This window comes from Aulonocara sp. 'chitande type north' Nkhata Bay, linkage group LG12 (genome assembly GCF_057382095.1).
Source record: "Aulonocara sp. 'chitande type north' Nkhata Bay isolate Kocher_YH1m ecotype deep benthic linkage group LG12, A_spYH_male_GT1.1, whole genome shotgun sequence".
NCBI classification, from domain to species: domain Eukaryota; kingdom Metazoa; phylum Chordata; class Actinopteri; order Cichliformes; family Cichlidae; genus Aulonocara; species Aulonocara sp. 'chitande type north' Nkhata Bay.
In genome coordinates, this window is record NC_141355.1 from 9,120,826 (window position 1) to 9,142,049 (window position 21,224).

The 21,224-nt window shown below is 39.4% G+C and overlaps 1 protein-coding gene across 1 annotated transcript; it reads left to right on the forward strand.

The window, feature by feature from the left end:
* Positions 1–1,825: 1,825 nt before the first annotated feature.
* Positions 1,826–19,819, forward strand: vps37ba (VPS37B subunit of ESCRT-I a). The gene is made up of 4 exons (XM_086313460.1): positions 1,826–2,041; positions 10,376–10,547; positions 15,109–15,191; positions 17,319–19,819. Exons 1-4 carry the CDS (start codon positions 1,937–1,939, stop codon positions 17,805–17,807), a joined length of 849 nt encoding a protein of 282 aa, XP_086169586.1. The 5' UTR covers positions 1,826–1,936; the 3' UTR covers positions 17,808–19,819.
* Positions 19,820–21,224: the final 1,405 nt, after the last annotated feature.

Below are 21,224 nucleotides of genomic sequence, written 5' to 3' on the forward strand. Positions count from 1 at the left end.
TCTATAAAAACTCTGTTAAACGCATATTTCCTGATTAAAACCTAATTTCTTTTTTCTTTTTTAAAGATGAATGATTTGCAAATCATCAAAGCCTTTCATTTAAAATTGTACAAAAAAAATTTCTACAAGTATGTGTAAAGCTTAAAATGGCCAATGTACATTAAACTAAATAGATTAACTTACAAAGGTTCAGTAGCTTGGTCTGATATAAACGGAGCATTTCAAATCTTCCTCCCTGCTTAGTAAAAAAGAACTGTGGGCAGATAGTTTGCTATTTAAGAATACTGTTGCTCAACGCAAAGTTAAAAGAGTTTGAGGATTTCAGTAGGCTACCAACATTTTGTGTGTGTGTGTGTGTGTGTGTGTGTATGTGTAAATGGTAGAGATTGCATCCTCAGTACTAAAAAGAAGAGGAATCATATAATTCTAAATAGGTTTTTTATTTTTTGTTTTATTTATGAAATTTTTTTATTTCATTAAGATACTGCCAAAACACATTCCTTATGTATTACAGCAACATGGCTTTTAAACAAATGGGCGCAGGTTCTACTCTGGCCTGCCTGCAGTCCAGAACTGTCACCCACTGGAAATATTTGGCCTACTGTTAGCTGACAAAGCATTCATGAGCTGCAGAGCAGCTGAAATCTAAAATCAAGTTATCAAACTACAGCATTGGTCTTCTCAGTTCCCAAAAGCTTGTAGAGTGCTGTTAAAAGAAAACCATGATGCAACATATGGGAAGCATGCTCCTGTTCTCACATTAAAAAAAAAAAACAATATATAGGGGTAAAGATTTACATACCTCGTCCATCTCCTATACCATTTTTGATTACACTATATATATTGTAATCTAAATGCGTATTTTTAAAATGGTTTTTAATGGTCTTTTACGTTGGTTTTTTTGTCACTTTCAACATTTCATGTTATTTTTGTACTTCAAAAATAAAACATTACAAATAAACACATTACAAATAAATATTTATGTTTAATAGTTGATGTTCTTATTGAACATGAACAAAGTTTCAAATAATGAAGTCACTGTATATATAAGTAATCCCTGTGGGTCAAAAATGGCTTCTGATACTTCAGACAGATTCTTTGCTCTAGCACTGTACGTTGTCACTGAGAATGGATATCCCCAATATGGTCATCACAGGCATACAGCTCTGGTTGTGAGCTTATAAGTCCTGCCCACCTGCTGTTTGTGAAGTGACTTTGACTTATAAATCTATTCTCAAGCATAATAGTTCACATGTAGCTGTGTTTAAAGGCCTTGGTTAAAGAGAGTGAACATGTTGAGACAGCGTGAATTACTTTTACACTAATTACATACAGTATTTCGAAATAATAGTATTAACAATAATACTGATTTTATTAATATAGTAATGAAGGTGAAGGTGGTGATAGTGACAATGATATTGGTGGATTTACCAACAAGTGCAGTTCCTGTAATGACCATATGAGGGTTTTCTCTAAAAGTCAATGAAACTCTAGTATTTTATCAGTCTTAGCTTTAACTGATAGATGTCTGTCTGCATTGCACCATGCAGTTTTCGGGTACATTTTAATAAGGAAGATTGCTAGCTTACTACCTTACATTTAATTCCGTCAATTCAGGCCACACAAATCAAATCTAAACTATTACGTACCCATCTTTTACGTGCAGTCTATAACCTCTGTATGTTGCTAAAATCATAAAGAAATGTAATTTTGGTTTGTGGCCTATGAACTCGGAATGAGTTTGACACTCCTGCCTCGTTGGATCGTACACTATTGGTTCATTTTCCCATCGAAAGCAATATTTCTGACAGCACCTGAAGGCGGCACTAGGCCTGTATTCTCTCTACTTCCTGTAAGGGAAGCTCAGTCAGCTGTCACAATTTGAGGCGAGAAGAGAGGGACCACAGCGGAGGAGAAACACACAACAGCAGCTAAAATGTCTAGTTTTTTCAACAAGTTGAGCGGGTACACGTTGGTTCAGCTCAACGAAATTCTTGAGGACGACGAGAAGCTCACAAAAATGGTACAGGAGATGGACGAGGTATGTAAATCTTTTGTAGTCCAGTGTTAGCTACTGACTCCCCTTTCTCGGCCACTGTGTCTGTGTTTTTTTCCCTCAAGCCTTTGTTGTGCTTTCCCAACACTCGCTGGGTTCAGTTACTGGAAATGGCTGTTTCTGGTCGCGGTGAGGATTCAATGTTAAACGTGTGTTGTCAAGCGAACTTACACGTCTCGTAGCCCAAAACAGGGTTAACAACGGGCCGGAGCATTGTCTTAAGTTTTAACGCTACGGAGTTCCAAGGTTTCGACATAGCTTCTCCACAAACCTTTCGTTTCCCAGATAACAAAGCCTGTCAATCTTTTGTAGTAATCACATGCAAGAGTACGACTTAATCGTTACATTTTGGCTCATATATTGACTGCCTGGCTCTGCTCCAGCAGCACAAGGACTCAGCAGTTTCTTTTCACGGTGTCATAAGTCTGTCTTTCTGATAAGCCCCACTTCTCCCCCCCATACGCACAACGATTACAGCCATGCTGCCCAGAATGGTTAAAGCGCAGACAGATATTTGGCATATTAAGACGAAAGGCTAAAAGATTAGCATTTTATACAGGATTTGCCCTTTTGATTATTTCCCTTGCGGCTGCTGCTTCTCTTTCTAAAACCGTCTCTTCCACTGAGGGTTTTAATCTTCCCTTATGTTCTCCTGCTGAATCAGCCCCGCCACCAGGGGCGTTTCCAGGATATTTCAATAGGGGAGCATTGGGGAAAAAATGACCCCAAAACAAGACTCCCCCACCACCACTCCCTCTCCAGGAAGGATGGATAATCAGATTAAAATTTTAAAAAGCGTAGAAAGCAAGTCTAGGTAACATTATTTATGGTTTCTTATGTAAAAGCCACAATCCTACTTAAGTAATGCAAACAAAATTGGCATTAAATATACTTAAAATAGTTAAAGTCAAATTGGTCACCCTTCTTATTCATATACATTTTATTACAAGATCATAATTATTTATTAATTATTGTGAATATGAGTTTAATTTTGGCACTGAATATAATTTTAATTGTACTCAATTGTACTCCTGAGTAGCCAATACAGTGTATTATATAAGTAGATTAACTGTACCCCTGCCCACCACAGCTGCTGGAACGTTTCCCTACCAAGTGCTAAATCCAGAGGAAACACTTCACACCTCTGCTTTTCACCCAACAGCTTGGACCTGACTGTTTATCACAAACATTAAATGCATATTGTCAGGACTTGGGAATTTCTTGTCTGTTGTCATGACGCTGAGGTGTTGTCTAATTTTAGCTTAGTTTTTTTTTGCGCAATAATGACTCGCTGCCTGAGAGGTGATGAAAAGCCTCTATTCACAGAGCTGAGAAACTCGAGCACAAGCTTCTGTATATCAACATAATGACAGTTTCAGCTCGACTACAAGACGCAAGACTACAGGCCTTTGGCATTTGGATGAATGCTGAGCTGTGAGTTGGTCTTTTGTGTTGTCGCTCCTGTTTTTCATCCACACCCTGTCTGATTGTCTCTATGGTTTCGTTTTCCCAAGTCCCATAGGTTACAGAGAGGGAGGAACAGGAATGACACTGCAGCTGTTGACTTGTGTTAGTCATAAGATTGCAAGAGATATTTAAGAGAATGGGACACTTAAAAACATGCCTGAACCACACTTGAAACTGTCTGGGAAGTTTTTTGCTCACAGTACAGTGGATAAGAACAAAGGCAGTAAGTGTCATAAGGCACTGAATGAAACATGAGAGTGCTGAGAGGCACTGTACGCTTTTCTGTAAGCAACAATCTTCTTGTTCTGTAAAAAACACACTGGCTGTGTTGGCATTTGAATAATGCAAATAGCCCTTTTGTGAATTTGTTTAGTTTCAGTGCGTCCTGTTTTTGAACGACTAAGAATTGCAGATACGCTTCACTAGGCTGCTAGGATGTTGATTACCCAGTTGTTGTTTTTTTGATAATTCTCACTGATGTTTCAGCATATTTAGACTTTCTATTATGCTGTCCATTGTGTAAACCAGGAAGTATCACTTCAAGGTCTGTGTGGTTGTGGGTGTAATCAGACATTGATTTGCTTTCTTAATGACACAAATTATACCAATACCAATCCTGTTGATGGTGTTGGCGAAGAGCCAGCTTTCCATTATGCTGTCTGTTTTGAATTAAGATTAATGTGGCTTATCTTTTAAGACCTTCACTAATCCAGGAATTGTGCTGGTGAAGGTTGTAGTCTGTTATTTGGAGGTGTAATCAAACATTTTCAAGTTTTGATGCCAGTAACATGTCATGGTGTCAGTGAAGACCTAGCAGCTAACTTATGTAGCACGAGCATCCGTCAAACCTGGAATATCAGAAATTGGTGGGATACAAGGCTATTCTAAAGTAATTAACCATACAATGTAAGGTATTCTCTCCATTACAAGTCAAGGCATTTTATTTATAAGCACGTTTAAAAGAAATGCTGACCAAAGAGCCAAAGCTATCTTAAGAATGTATAAAAAGCCCATCTGACAATAATAAATGGACAATTACTCCTTAATTATTGTTTTCAGTGTGCAGACAGAGAATATTTTCTTAAGGTTTTTCTATGTTCATTTTGGAGAAAAACATCTCACACTACATCATGTGTTGTTTTACCTAAAACATGAAAAATCCATGCCATCTGTATTTACAAATATTATTCAACAATTAGAACACAGCTTATTATAAACTAGTCTTTGCATTCCAAAGCAGTGGCAGGAAACCTCGCGTGTGTGGGACGTGCAGTTTTCCCAGGCTCACTAAAATGGCAGCTCAGGTGGTTGTATAACCTTATGTTCCTCCCAACCTCACCTTTACTCTGTTAGTTCACAGTAAAAGGATTCTAGTTTGTTTATTTTGAGATTATTTGGTTACATTGCAGGTGGACTGTGCCTATGTGTCAAGGTCCCCCCCCCCCGACCCTCTGTCTGACCTCTACTTCTCCTGTTGAGCACCATATGTAGTCAAATTTAACCCAAACTGTATCTAAGGGTTAAGAATTAAGCACTTCTATAAAACATTTCCTGATGGGCTTTTTAAATGCTTATTTTACTGTCCATTTTGAAGCCAGCTAAGATAAAGATGTTTTTTTTTATTATTATTTTGAGACCTTCAGTAAACAGGAAAGTGTCTTGCTCAAGGTTTGTTTAGTTGGGGAGTGTACATAATCATTCTTATTTTTTTTTTTTGTAATGATGACAAAGGAAAGCCGGGGCTCATCCTTTTGATCGTGTTGTTGAAGAGCAAGGAAAACAGTGCTAGGTTAGCTAGCTCAGTAACAGTAACGAGAGAATTAAGACTTTGGTACTACTACTTTGACTTGTAGCATCTGATATTGACCATGCAATGTCAGGTGCATGGTCAATATCATGCACCTGACATTGCAAATCTAGTGTTGGGACAAATCTAGTGTCCCAACACTAGATTTGCTAGTTTGCTACATATCTTTGATGAGAATCTCCTTCAGTAAAACCTTTCACTTTATCTCAAAACAACAAGAAAGGACTGAGGCGTTGGAATAGCATCTTAAATGCAGGATGCATCTTCCACACTAGTGTTTGGATCTACAGTACTTGTTATCGACCATATAATTCCCCTTTTTGTGCCAGCAACCTAAGAATCCTGATTACTAGAAATAACTGAACAGTTGAGTCTTTAGACTTTTATACCAAATCAGTTTTGCTGTGTCTAAACGTTCAGACAGTGTGATGTTGTTTCAAGAGTCCATGCAGAACTGTACTGGACTGCATTTGCACTACAGTGTCATTTCTACGTTGTACACAATTGTTCCTCTTCTCTAAGTGGAATCCTTCTGACCCATGGTTCGAAAGAGCCTGAACTCTTCACCTTTCCACTTGAGAACTCTGCAGCCAGTCTGCAGTTTCAGACTTCATAATTTTATTTCTCACTTCCATAACCGATGCAAGATGTGATTCTAGTTTGTTTTGGTTTTTTTTCATGTTTTTGTGAGTGCTGCGTTACAGTGACCTGAATTCAGTTGTGGTTATTTCAGCATCTCTCCAAAGTTCAGGTCTGTGGTCCATCCAGGCAAGCGCTTGACCTACATTCGTTGTCATTATTTCAGGAGGGTGGGCTGCGATGTAGAGCATTTCCGCAAGTAAACAATAATATGGTTTTGCTCTGACAGAACAAGCCTGCAGTTATAGATGCTATTTTAAAGCTCTGCATCACTAGTGGGGCCGTAATGAATGAGCAAATCAGATCTTCCAGTAGTAAGACCAGTCACCTGGAGATGTGACGGTGCAAATTGTAGTTATAGTAGACTTGTTTAGCTGCTTTTACTGCATAAAATGTTGCCTCCCCTCATTCAGTCCAACCACTGACTACTTTTAGAAACTATTCCATAAGCCTGGCCTGCGCTGTGGAGTATTTTTAGAGTTTTCCTGTGTTCTCGCCCAGTCCTAGTTGAGTTTGTACATAGAACATGTTGGATGTGTGAAATGAGTCATCAGAGAAGGCACAAGAGATTTTTTTTTTCTTCTTTAATCCCCCACTGTTCCAACTGTAACATGTTGTTTATCCCATTTGTCTCCATTGTTTCAGTTCATATTTGTGTTGATGTAATACTCCACCAATTATTCAACAACTCGTCATTTAAAAACAGTCGTGGATGGAGTTTTCCACAGTGAAAAAAAAGATGACATTGTATCATCATCTCTCTCTCTCATATATGCATGTATGCATATGATATTAACATTGAATCATAAGTTGCTGCATTGTGAGTCAAGTCACTCTGTAATAATACACATCACTCCAAACATCAGCACGGTACAAATTGCTTCTGTTCCGCCAGCATTTTTGTCTCACGTCTTTGTTTTGGTCCTCTAGCTAAGACTGCACAAGTAGTAGATGTTTTTTTTTTGTTTTTTTTGGAGTATTACCAACAGTCATATGAGCTCATTCACGGATTTTTCCAGGTAGAGAAGCTTATATAGTCATTGCTTCCTGCCCACTGTGCATGTTGTGGTTAAAAGTGGGTACGGTAATAAATATATTCTGCAGTCTAATTTTCAATTATTCTGTTCTACTTTCCCACACTGAGCAGAATAGCGAGCAAAAAGCATTTTGACTTGCTTGTGTTTTATTCTAGGGTCGTTGGCAACACTGTTACACTTTCAGTCATTTAAAAGCCTGATTTTTGTCTCTTTTGTCGACTGTTTGTAACAGTTCATGAGTTAATAATTTCTTTAAGATTTCTTGTATCAAGTGTTTTCAGAATTACGACGATCTGTTGAGCAACAATGTAAAAAAACAAAATGTGCACCTATGTGTGGGAACATTTATGTAAGATACTAATAAAACAAAACCTTTGCAAATTGCCACTCATATAAAAGTCCTAGCTGTTCTTTGTTACATTTGTACAGAAGAGAAAGCCTTTGGTCTTGCAGCCAAACATATTTGAAGATGTCACTTAAGATTCTTCAGAATTGTTACAGGTATTTTTTTTTTCTGCACTTTTTTAATTTTATTTCATAGACTGAAAATTTAAAGACTGAAACATTTTTGGCATGATATTTGAAAACAAAACTGTTGTTAGTTGTATTATTAATTGTATTAGCATTGATATGACAGTATATTCTGATAAAATTGTCAAGTGTGTGCACTAACATTAATGTGGAAAAAAAGGAAATCCTTCATATCTTGGATTTAGAATTACAAATGGAATCGTTTCTTTCCTATCTAAATTATCTTCTTGTCATTTTGTAAAATTTTGCACTATTATTAAAAAACAACTGGTTTGATTGTAGGTGTACACAGGACTGTGCAAAGGTCTGAGCCACCTCTTGTTTCTTTATGTTTTTCTTGCAGGGTATTTTTCTTTGGACTGCTTTTGCACTCATTTTCAGTCCAGTCCTTGAGCATTTTCAAAAAAACATTTTGTTGAGCTACTTATCACACACCAAAACATTTTAACTCGTCTGCACACAACGGATAACTTGGCAAAGAACACATTTTAAATTTAATCTTCATGCACTACAAGCAGCCTCCCACAAAAACACAACTGTATTTTTCAGACCATAAGGTGGATTATGAGCGCACTGTCAATTTTTGAGAAAATTTAAGGATTTTAAGTGCACCTTATAGTCTGAAAAATATGGTATAATTTATTCCCATTTCTTTAGCTTAATCTTTGAAAAATGCTAAATATAACACAGTTTAACAGGCATAAAATAGTAATTATTTCCCAGCAAGGTGATTCTGTGCCTGGTTCTGCTGGAGGTTTCTTCCTGTTAAAAGGGAATTCTTCTTTCCCACTGTCACCAAAGTGCTTGCTCATAGGGCGTCATATGATATATGTTGGATTTTTCTCTGTATGCATGTCTTACAACATAAAGTGCCTTGAGGCGACTGTTGTTGTGATTTGGCACTTTATAAATAAAATTGAATTTAATTCCTAAATAGCTATTAATTAAAAGAAAAAAAAAATCAGGTGAACAGTATTGCCAGAAATGGGGAGGTAAGCCCTGAGAGATGCATCTGGCCCTTCAACTGATCCATCTACTCTGCCCTGAAGTCTCATTAGAAATGGTCTCAGTGGAAGGGTAGCTCTCAAGAAACTACTCTTAATTGTAAATCCAAATAAATTTTTTTTTTTCTTTTTAGATATAACAGTCAATGTCTACAGCTAACTGTCATGCTCTGTCTTTGTTTGGGCTGCAATTCAGCCAGTGGTGTTGGGATCGTCTCAAAACTAATAGAATTTCGAGCACAGAAAAATCTAAGAATTCGAGTCACTGTGTAAAAGAATCTGAAAAGTGTCTGGGAACATGTACAAACACAACAATGCAATAAACGCATACCTGGATAGAAGACCACACAATAGAACACTACCAGTCTTCAGCAATAAATTGCTGCTCTGGTTTCTCCTTTTTCTACTGCAGTAAAAACATACCTGAATCGAAAAAAGCCCCAAATGGAAAAACAGCCAGCCAACGTTCAACGAATGCCTTTGGAATATCCACCAAGGAGCCCAGGGAATTATTTCTGAAGAATAGAAATGAGGAGAATTTCTATTATATTGGAATTGTACAAACTCTGTTTCTGTCTTACATACTGTATATCCATGCAAGCTGGCACGTATCAATAAATCGCTGCACCCGTTCCCCATTTTCCAAGCAAAATATAAAGAAATGAGGCTGCCTCAAGACTTTTGCACAGTTCCGTAGTCAGTGCTTAATGTAATGCAAGTGAGTCATCAGGAAACAGGTGTTTACACACCTGAATGGAATGGAGCCCAGAACATGATTTGACCTGCAGGTTTCCTGCCATGACAAATCAGTCGTGTCCTCACGTCAGGCTCATTGTTTGCTAATAAAGTGTACCAGTTAGGAAGGTCCGTGCTTCCTCTCTTTATATTGTTTTTGTTGTCTGCTGCTCTACTCGAAACTTTAAAGAGTTTAAATTTGACCAATTCTGAAGTGCAAAGTAAAATTATTTCTAAATTATATAACAGCATCCGGCGGTGTAAAAACGACAGCGCTCTGTATATTAAAGTGAAGTGTGAAAAGGAGGGTAATTTGACAATTACTGAGAAGTGTTGGGCTCACGCATGCAAGATACAGTGGGCTACCACTGGGTCTAATGTTTGGCGTGAATTTTGCTGGAAAAGCATTATGAGATTTTTCATTACCCCTGCTCAACAAAGATATCGAGGAATTGGTGATAAATGTTGGAGATGTGGGGGAGATGGAGCTAACCATTTCCACATCTTTTGGGACTGTAAAGATATTTGCCAGTATTGGTCTCTAATTTTTGTTTGTTTGTTTGTTGTTGTTTTTTGGGGGGGGGGGGGGGGGGTGTTTTTGTTTTTGTTTTTTTTTTCTTCTTTTCTTTTCTCCTTTTTCTGTCTTCTTTATTTTTCAATTATAAGTTAAAATGTGACAGCAAAGAAAATGTAAAAAGGCAAACTACTGTTATGTTCAACAGCTGTCCCAATAAAAGAGATAATAATAAATTTGACCAATTATGATATTTTTCTTTTTAGATGGAAAATATCCAAAATGACAAACGATAGCTTTGAGCAAGGCCTTTCAGGACTTTCTTTTTTGTTTATATAGATTGTTTTTCATGTATCTTGCTGCTTGGTTAAAGACGTTTAAAAATACTGAATATTTGGTGTGGATCAAGGCAGATGAAGTTTGGGTTTTCATGGCCAGAATTTGTCTTTCTAAACATGTGCAGATGTTTGTAGGAGATTCCTCTAACCAAACATTTTAATTATTGATGATTATATCAGTGATCAGTGTTGAAAAAGGACATTTTCTCAAGACAGATACTAATAACACTTATTTCTTGTTTTGTAGATCCAAGAAGTCCAGCAGAACAAGGAGAGGACACTGGGCAACAACCGAACCCTGGCAGAGCAAAACCTTGCCCTGCAGCCCAGACTGGAGCACAAGAAAGAGCAGCTCATCAAGCGCTACAGCAGTCTGCAAGAGGGCTTTGAATCCTATCAACTCCGCAAGTCCACCTTAGGTACGGCAGCAGCAGTGTGGAGAGAGAGTTTTAGAGGCATTTTTTATTGAACGGTTTGTCTTGAATTTTTAACGTCCAAAGGAAATTTGAACACTGTTATCCGTGAAGTCACTGAGAAGTGATACTTGCAGAAATGCTCAAGGGAATAGCCTGAAATGGAAAAGGCACACACACACAGGGTGTGTTGCTAATCGCAGCTGTGCTTTTTAAACTCCTTGTTGCATTATTGTAGTACACTGTGGGGAAAACAAGTTTACTCTCACATATTAACATCCTAACAGTAAGTACATTTAAATATCTGTGCACAAGGCCTTCACATCATTTCTGAACAGAGTGAACATTTCTGTTTGCATTTAGAAACGGAAGCAAGTCATGCCTGAGCTACTCTGTCTCAGACTGCAAATGATAAACAGGGGACCTTATTTAATCTTTTTAATATATTTTGTTCTATTCATGATTAGTAGTGAAATCAGTTATTTTTATTTCCTTCACATTTTTTAACATTTGAGTTAAAAAAAAATTGAAGTGGTCATAGTGCCAGTGGTCAACGTCCCCATCACCCTTCTCTAAGCTTTGATGACGGAGGTGAGGAATGGATCACTTTTCTTTTTTAAAACCCTAATTGGCGAATGAGGAGATGGTTTTGGTTACTTACTGATCTAGTGGTGGAAATGCTTAGTTAATCTTACTTTGTTTTTACCCGTGTAAGTGCCAAAGTTCTCTCTAAGTTTCTGCTTTGTTTTGTTGTGTGTTTTTTTTTTTTTTTTTTTTTTTGTTTGTTTTTTAAATCAGTCTTCCTATTTACGTGAGACTTAAGTAACCAGTCACAACACAACTGTCATTTCATAGTCACTGTTGATTATGAAAATGTCTGGGGTATTTTTAAGACCTGTTTAGGATTGTTTTAGGGTTTATTATTATTTCAGTGTCCTGACGTGATTCTATCTGTGATCCAGTCAAAAACAGCTTCTGTTATAGTTTTTACACTACCTGTTTGATGTAATCAACATATCATTATGGGTGTGCTGCAGAACACACAGTATGGTCATAATTGGTGAGGAAACCCTAAGAAACTAAAGGTGATAGCAGTTTCCTGTTGCTAGGAAGGTGATGTGGTACATAGCCTTTGTTCCTCATTGTTTCTTCTGTTTGTGTACATGAACACACACTCAAGAGACCTGTTTGACCAGTTGTCACATTTACTGTAGAAGGCCTCAGCAGCCTTGTTCCCAGAAGTGCTGTTCAACATGTAACTGCAGCTCAGGTTGAGAAACTCATGAAAGTGTTACAGGCTTGTAGCGTCCCTCACCGGCATACCTTCACAGCACTTCAGCATGTGAAGAAGACGGCGTGACGATGTTTGTGACCTTGGTGACGCAACGGTTGCTAAGCAGCTCACTCAGAATAGAATGCAAGTCATTTATTCCTCTTGTGCTCTGATAAAAGTTTGACTTTGGCTCCGTCTCTGCTGGAAAGACAGGCTCTCACAGCTTTCAAAGGTTGTCACAGTCAACGGGAGATTTCTGTGTTGTGAAAATGAAGTTCCGTTAAATAAATTTTAGTTCTCAAGAATCTTTTTCCTTGTTACCGTGTTATCGGCGTCAAATATTTTAAGCTCTCTTCTTGGTGCTTGGACTGATATTATACCAATCCAGTGTGTTTTTGTGACCTTGTGATTTTGTTTGCCAGCATGAAGTGGCTTTTGTCAGATGTAGGTTACCCAGTGTCCCCCACCCCCACCTGCCATGTAGTAGTTGTCCTAGATGTGGATTTACTGGAGAGTAGCTGGGGAGGGACAGCGATGCTCAGAGCTGAGAGAAACAGTCATTTGACCCAGATGGGAGATTAGACGTACAGTAGCTTGTTGTGCGCTCGTTTGCATATTGTCAAACACCAGCTCTCCCTCATGTCCTCTCTTTTTCTCCAGAAATTATATGGCCTCTGCTTTACCCTTTACTGTCCAGTAGGCACTCCCCCTCTTTTCTATCACCACTATCCACTGCCTTTGAGGACGCCAGCCCTCAGTGGAGCATTGTGCTGCCAGGCAAGCTGCTATAAAACAGCCACAGTGGGTGGGAGGGAGTGTGGAAGTTGGAAGGATGAGAGAGAGAGAGAGAGAGAGAGAGAGAGAGGCAGGCAGGCAGGCCAACAACTCCCCCTTTTCACATATTCACAGCAGAAGTTGATGTGGATTCATTTACTAAATGGCCGTCCCATGATCTCTAGGCCCAGACTGGTGTTGTGTTCACCCAATTCTCCACTGAGTCAGAGAATTGGAGCTTTGTGCGCTGATCTGCCTGAGAATCTGCCTTGTTATGGGAGCGAGGTGGAAACAATAAGAGATGGGAGTTCACCCCGGAAAAAGGCTTTGTGTCAAGCATGAAGCCCCGGCCAGGGAGTTTTTTGTTTTTTGGAATCTAAGGGCAGCATTTTGGATTTCCAGGAAAATCTGACCTCTAAACACGGGGCTTCCATAGGCTGAAATTAAATTCAAGAAAAATAAAGTTTTACGTTGTCTTATATTTCCTGAAAGTTTGCCGTAGGTAATAAAGGTAGAGATGGTCTGTTCTTCACAAAGTCAGTGGAAATGATGAATTTTGTAAGTCTGTTTTAACTTATAGTAATTGTTGAACATGGGTGGAATGAAATATCTGAAACAAGATACATACACTAAGAATGTTTTTGTCTTAGTCTTAACAGAATAAACTTAAACTCAGCGTAGAAGGCTGTTTTATGACCTTGTCACACTTTAGCATCACGTGTGGTAAAGACGAGCATCAAATACTGTCCATTATTTAAGGTTTTTGTACTCAAAGGGTTAAAGTTGTTCACAGATTGTGTTATTTCTTGATGAGATGACAAGCAGCCAGGCTGCAGCTTTTATCTAAAGTTGATCATTAACTAAAACCGTCATGTTGCTCGTGTGTGTGTGTGTGTGTGTGTGTGTGTGTGTGTGTGCTCTTGTGTACTCTGTCAAGCTAAATCTCATTGTGCTAGTATTCAAGTCCTCAGCTAGTGTGTTAAATGTGATCTGATCACAACAAGGACAACATGTGTTGGTACATTTCGGCGTTAGTGTTTAAAAGGGTTAGACAGTAGTTCAGGTAACTACAATCACCCACTGTGTAATTATCAAGACTATTAACAAGGTGTGTCTGAAAAAGCCTTCACTATCTGTCATGTTTTCCACACAACCTTTGGATTCGTTTAATGAAGCTTCTTTATCCCAGCGTTCGCCCATACTGATTAAAAAGGTTACCACTAACTTCCTTCGTTTTCCGTTTCCCTTAATAAAAGACCCAACATTCGGAACTAATACACCAGAAAAGCTGCATGAGACTTTGACTGTGGCCTTGGAACACAACTTGGCGTGCTTAGTCTCATGTGGGAGGAAGCACACGCTCAGACAGCTGGGAAATCTTAGAGTGGTGCTGCCAGGGAAAGTGGGACCAGACTGAGATGAGGGGGTAGGATTAGGTGCTTTAGCAATTCCTTTTGGGGAACCCAAGCTTGTTGTTATAATAATGATAATATATGTAATAATATATGTAATGTAATATATTAATGAAGGGACACTCGGATTGTCTTTAAAATGTCTTGGACTTTTCAAGCGATGGCAGCGTTTTTGAAGCTCTACAGCTAGTCTGTCTCTGCCTTAGATACAGTCAGAATGTAACCAATCAGAACAAAGAACGCCTGCTGTTCAGTACCACCAATGAGCCAACCTGTACTGGATTTTTCTCTTGAAATCAAGCTTCCTTAGACCAGTAGATGGAGTCTGTTCCAGCTGTCAAGGGGCAGCATGTTAATGTTTGCACTTTTGAGCTACAGGTAGCTTTCTAGCATGGATGTTTACCAGTGTTGCTCTATATCAGCTCGAAATCTTGATTTATTTGTCCAGAAGAGCTCATCAGGTTAGACTGGACTGTGTGTAGATGGAGAGTAGTTTGGTGTTCTTGGTCTCACCGTCAGGATGCAGTCCCAGCTCCAGCTGGTGTAGACTTTCATCCCTGCATAGAAACACAAACAAAACTGTGCTCCTCCTTGGAGACACCAGGGCAGTTTCAGTTGACTCAGTTGAGCTTTGCAAGTTCACCGCAAACAGACGTGCTCTGACGGTTTGGAAGTGGCAGTCCCCGGACACTGACTGGCAGCATTCACACGTCCCGCCTCAGCTTTGTGTAACAGGCTCATTGAAACCTTTTAATGCCAGAACATTCATGTTTAAAGCGATGTCTTTTTATGAGCTCCTTGGTTTGAGAATACATTTGTGTTCCTTTGAGCAGTGTGTAAACACTACGTAATCATCCCGTGACTCAAATGCCTGAAGGATTGTGAACAGCTCTACTACTTCACTTACATCAGAGAGCTCACAAGAGATGAAAGAATTATGGGTTTGACTTGCTACCTGTATTTGCTTTCTTACATTGTGGAAAACAATTCCGGTTATACAACAAGCACGGTTAACTCTGACTGACTGCTGCCAACAGCGACCGCGCCTCCTCCCAGTTCAGGCCCAGCACAGTAATCTTTGTCGTTCCTCTGTCTTCCTCTTCAACAGACCACAAGTCAGGAAACACCTCTCTGGATATTCTGCTGGCCCTGCTTCAGGCAGAAGGAGCCAAAATAGAGGAGGAAACAGAGGTAAGCATTCTTCAGCTGTCACCACGGATGACTTCATGTATCCTCGGTCAGTAATTCTTATACCTGCTGCTCTAGTTGATGGTGTGTTCTCCTACAGAGGCTTCATTGTTCATATCTAAGATCCCTGTTGGAGAGTATGTGGGCAGCAGAATAGCTGACATAGAGGTGACTGCTACCTGTCCCGTCAGTGTTTTAAGGTGTTCTTCATCAGATTATACACAGTCATGTAAGAACTGTGCTTATCATTAAAAATATTCCAACATGTGGTTTTCTCATTTATTTTTGAACTTTACAGAAACTCCTAACATGAACCAGTACCACACAACCCTAAATAGGCCTTAACATGTCACAAAAATACAAAACAAAACAGGAGTGCTACAGCTAATAAGAAATCTAAACTCACAAAGGAACAGTAAAATATAGACTGAACAATACAGTGTGGTGTAAATCGCATTCTGCAGTAGCTCGCTACGAGTTGTTCTCAGTTGACATTTTAATAACAGTGGTGAAGTTCCCAAACATGAGCTTGTTTCTAATAAGCTACTCTGAGCTATTCTTTGTCAGTACAAACTTCCTCCTACATTCCAGGCACTTCCCACACTGGATTTATTTGCCATATTCTCCAAATCAATCAAATTGCTTAAGTATAAATTTGTCAGGGACATGCAATCGGTTTCACAGCTTGAATAACTGTAAATCTGGGCAGCCTAAAACAAAACAAAACTTCCTCTACAACTTCCTCTACAAAAACATTTGTGGTAATCATGGTCGTGATAGTGATTTTTGGTATGAACAGTCATGGCCTAATTACGCAGGAGTTAAATCTCAGATTTGTGCAGCTGAACTTCTTTTTAAGAGCGTGTGATCACAGATCATATTTGAATGTGACATTTCTTCTGCTAGTCTCTGCACTGACTGGCTGCTTAAAATCAGCTGCTGTGCAAGTCTTTTACCCTTTATGCTCCCAAGAGCACGCACCTGAAGTTCTTTGGTTGCAAGTATTGTTAAAAATAATGATACTTGGATGGCAGCATCACATTTCACAAATGTTGATAGAGTAAAGTATATCACTGTATGGCGTCAGGTCCTGACAGCATTTTTAAAGTGTCCCAGTTTATTTGGAAACAAGGATGTGCGTCGGCTGTTTTTCCTGGTATGATAAAAACATTAGAATACAAACTACTCGTAAACTGGTATGGTTGCCAGTGTTTATACTCAGTACTCTAAGTGTAGCAGACGTTGTTTTACTTGGTGTTTCTAAAAGGTTTGCGTCTTCTAGCATCAAACACAGAGCTACATTATATCAAACCCACTGATCGATGATTTAGCTCCATCTTCGATTCTTCAGTCAATAACTGTACGCTGACTGTTGTCAGTATAAAATATATACTGTAAATGTGGTAGATGTGGAAAAGATGAGACTCGTGCTTCTGTACGTGTCTGATAAATATCAGACTTCTTATATAAGCATGCAATCCCTCACCTACATAGAGAGCAGGCAGCTGCCATTGATGAGTAGTGTTAATATAGTTTGGTAGTGTAGTGTTGAAGTGATATTTGAATTAGTTCGCTCAGTTTATGTGGGAAAATTGTCACTTTTTGTGACATTTTACCAAATGGAAGTGAGTGAGCAGAGAACCCACCATTAGATGAATCATTTTAAATGTTACATTCGTCAACAGTGAGTGATTCTCCCGCGTTGCTATTCCTATCAGTGTGACTCATGTCGACACTCTCTCTGTCTTATCAATTCAGCTTTAGTCATGTAGCAGCAGTTCACAAAACGCCATTATCTCAAGACACTTTTTTTTTAGCCAGGTAGAGACCCCACAGTATCAGGAATAGAGGATCCCTTATCAGCATGCACTTTGTGACAGTCGGGAAGAAGGAAGTCCTGTTCTGCTTTTAGAAACTTCGACCCACCAGAGCCCTAAAATTTGTGCAAATATTTTGTGCGTTTTTAAAAAAAATAAATAAATAAATTTTCAGACCCCTTTTCTTATTGCAGCCATTCACACTGACAGCGTAATTTCAGTGGAAACTTTTTCAGCATTTTTATTTATTTATTTTTGGATTAACCTTGTTTATTCTCTCTCTAACTCTGCTCCAAATCCCTTCTGTCCACAGAACATGGCTGATTCTTTACTGGATGGGGAGATGACTCTGGATTTGTTTATCGATGCCTACCAGAACAAGAGGAAGCTGGCCCACCTGAGACGGGTTAAAATCGAGAAGCTGCAGGAGATGGTGATGAAGGGCCAGCGGCTGCCCCAGCTGTCAGTCCCTCCCTCCCGCTCTCAGGAAATCTCCGGAGCTGCTTCTCTCCTCAGCGAGGCTGGCAGCAGCTCCTCTTCCCCCCTCGCTCAGCCCAGAAGGAAGCCACCGCCACCTCCATCCCAGCCAGCACCAATTCTAAGTCCACCTCCAACCGCTGAGCCACAGCCTCCCTTCTCGTACCCAGCATCTCAATACCCACCCATTCCTCCCCGAACAGGGCAACCCTTCCCCAACATCCCCTCTGGCTACCCCAACAGCTACCTCTCTCAGTACCCCCCTGCTTTGCCTCAGAGGGCCCCACCCCGGATGGCCCCACAGCCTGGATTCATCATGCAGTAAATTTAAAAAAGTTGTCACTACTGGAACTGGAACTGTGTTGTCTGCCTTCTTGGATTACGACCAAACACAACACAAGAAAGCAGACCTGCACCGGCTGGTCTGGTCGGCCGAAGCAGATCTCCAATAAACCTCTATGGATTCCCGCTCACATCTCATTCTCACCAACAATCCTCCAACAACAAAACGACGAGTTCGTCTTCGACTCTTGTCCAGCCTGAGCACCTTTAGGGGAAGCGCAGCAGGCTGTGGTGACAGCGTGAGTCTGCAGGCTGCTGAGCTGGGACTCCTCATTTATCAGCACTTTCTGTCTCCCAGCCATCTTCTCACCTTTCCTCAAACATGTTCCTCAACTTTTTATGATTTTTCAAAAAAAAAAAAGGGTTCAATTAGTCATTTCCATCTGCAGAGCACTAATTTACTGATACCTTCAATGCAAGCAAGGAGAGACCCTAATTACTGTGCAGTGTAGATGAAAATAGTTCCCAGAATATTCAGGCAAAAACTGCATCTATGCTGTGACTTTTTTTTCTTTTCTAAATAGGAAACATTCATAAGGTACATAGAAATCTTTGAATTTCAGCATCTTCTTATGATAGCGTACTGAGTTATGTTAATAATAGCCAGGATAGACTGATTGACACGTGTAAAAGAATGGCTGACTGGTCCATCTCAGGGCACAAGTTTTTAAAGGGGTTGTTGAGGAAGGCGATGGGAGGCTGAGCTTGTAAGAAATAGAGAGCAAGTAGGCCGGCGTGGCCTCGCATAATGAAGGATTCGTGTATAGCCATACAGTACACTCAAGATGTGTGTTGTTGTTTGTTTTGTTTGTTTGTTTGTGGGTTCCTGTGCTACACTCCTCTTTTATGTCGTTAACACCCTCAGTTGGGGTTGGAAGTGATGCCAACAGTTCTTTGGATCTCATCAGTTTTCTGTCACACTGAGCACCAAAGACTTCCCACATCATTCTGTGTTAGTTTTTTATTTTATTTTTATTTTTTATGTAAACAGTAGGGTTATGTACCATTGTTCCTAACGTATCTGTTTGTGATATTGAGCTGAAACACTCTTCTTATGTACATGCAAGCCAGGTGTGCTGATGGGAGGCAGAGGTTAACCTGGTTTGGGAGAAACATTCTGGTGCAATTGTTTTGGAAAAAAAAATCAATTTTTTTTCCCCCCTCTCCTCCTGACTGCGGTCGCTGTGCACTGTTGAAGAGCCACGAGTGCCTACACTTGAAGTGACGTTGATGACGTCTTGCTGACTACTCCAAGTTTCTTTATGTTCACATAGAGAATCCCCACCTTACGCCCCAGCCTCAGATTAACATGAAAAATGAAAACAAAACAGGTTGAGCATTATCTCCTCCCTCTCCCGCTGACTCTCTGTTCCACGAGACAGTTTAGAAAGAAAAAAAAAAAAAGCCTGACTGTTTTTGCTTTCTCACCGGTAGCAGAAAGCCCATACTTATGTGCCAGAGAGACGGGACACTCCCCCAGGCTCTGTGCCAAGTGGTGCTTTTATTTCTGCTTCCAACGCCTGGAGGGATCTTACTGGTTTTTGTATTTAGTGTTTCCTTTTCTCTTTAATTGGTAAAATAACAGGGCTCGTCAATCACTTGTGTCATGTCTCATGTGGTTGAACTTCACATGTAAGCAAATGTCAGCAGGAAAAAGCAGAAGCTAAAGCATCAACGTCTCGATGAACCAGCATTTCTAACGACTAACAACTGATAATTCTTTCATGCATGGCCTTTGTTCTGTGTTCATTTTGAGGATTCCTATTTAATACTACCTTTTTTTTTTTTTTTTTTTTTTCCTTTTTTCCTTTTTTTTTCTTTTTTTTTTTTTTTAGCTCTTGAGCTGCTTTTTGTGTTCGAACTGATCCTCTGCATCCATGGTTTTATATGTGATTGGTGATAATTTCAGTGTAATGTTGTAGGTATTTACTTATAATGAATGTTTAAGTGGAATTTAATGCTATTTTCAAGTTCAATAAATCTGTTCTTTTTGTATCCGTTTTTTGCAGGGCTTTCTTTGTAATCCACAGCTTCCTCAGAGTTTCACAGACCTGTTACTTTTTGACAATGAAATAAGACTGCCATCTAGTGTTCCATAGTTGTTATGCAATGAAAACGTCCTCTAATGTGGGCAACAGTGCCACAGTTCGCACAGTAATGTGCAAAAGTCTCGAACCACCCCTCGTTTCTTATATATTTTTTTCCAGGAAATTGCAAAGTAGGTGCAGCAATTTATCGAAAGGTGCAAACATAAATGGCACAAACAGTTTGTACAAATCTTCTTTGAACAGATGTACGTGATTGTTGAACCTGCCCTTTCTTCTTTTGTCCTCCATGCCTCTAGTTTTAGGCTAATAGCTCTTTGGGAATCACCTTGTTGCAGCAAAAATGCTATTTTATGTCTGTTGTCTATTGTGCATAGAAACAGCTTTGATCTATCCCTTGGTTGGTGCCTTTTTATGCTGGAATTCATGGGTCAATGTTAAGTAGCTTAGCAAACAAAACAAAACAAAAAAAACATTCCTGTAAAATTAGTCAGATACAAAGACTCAACTGAAAAGCGGCTAGTGTCCAAAGAAAAACTTTGAAATTGTGATAGATTTCTATACAATCTGCTGTATTTATTTTTAGTACAGTGAGTAAATTACTCACAGTGCAGGCTGGGAAAAGCAGTTCTGAATATAATTCTGTTTTGTTTTGTATGGCAGTGTGAATTAGATTAAGATACAGAAATCCAGAGTTTAGTTGTTTTTCCCCCAGCTCATGTATTTGTAGAGTATAACTGTTGAGCCACCCCTCATTTCTTTATGCCTTCCTTAAAAGAATTACAAAGAAGTCTAACTCCTTTAAAGTGCTCTTGAGCAATAAGCCTCCAGGCTTTGTCAGTCTTTAAAATTCAACTCTACATTTATTTGATATAAACATATGTCCATGCAGAGTGGTTGTCCACTACAATATGATTAGGTTAAATAGGCTACTACATCATAAATGTTGTGTATTAATAAGAGGTGTTTTTGAATCCATGCAATGGAAAAACCTACTTTGTCTCTTGTTGGACCTGCAAGTGCACTGAAACACAACAGTGTGCACCTTTACTGAATTCAAAGCTATTCCTTGAGAAAAAACAAAACATGAGACCCTTTAGTTACACTTCTGTGGGTACTAAATAAATAAAGGGAAGGGATAGCTCAGTAGGTAGAGTGGTGGCCCCATGATCGGAAGGTCGGGGGTTTCGAATCCACTGAACGGCTACCCTGAGGTACCCCTGAGCAAGGTACCGTCCCTACACACTGCTCCCCTTGCTTCACTTAGTGAATGGGTTAAATGCAGAGAGGAATTTCCCCATGAGGATCAATAAAGTATACATTATTATTAATCTCTAAAGTGGATCTACTTAGCT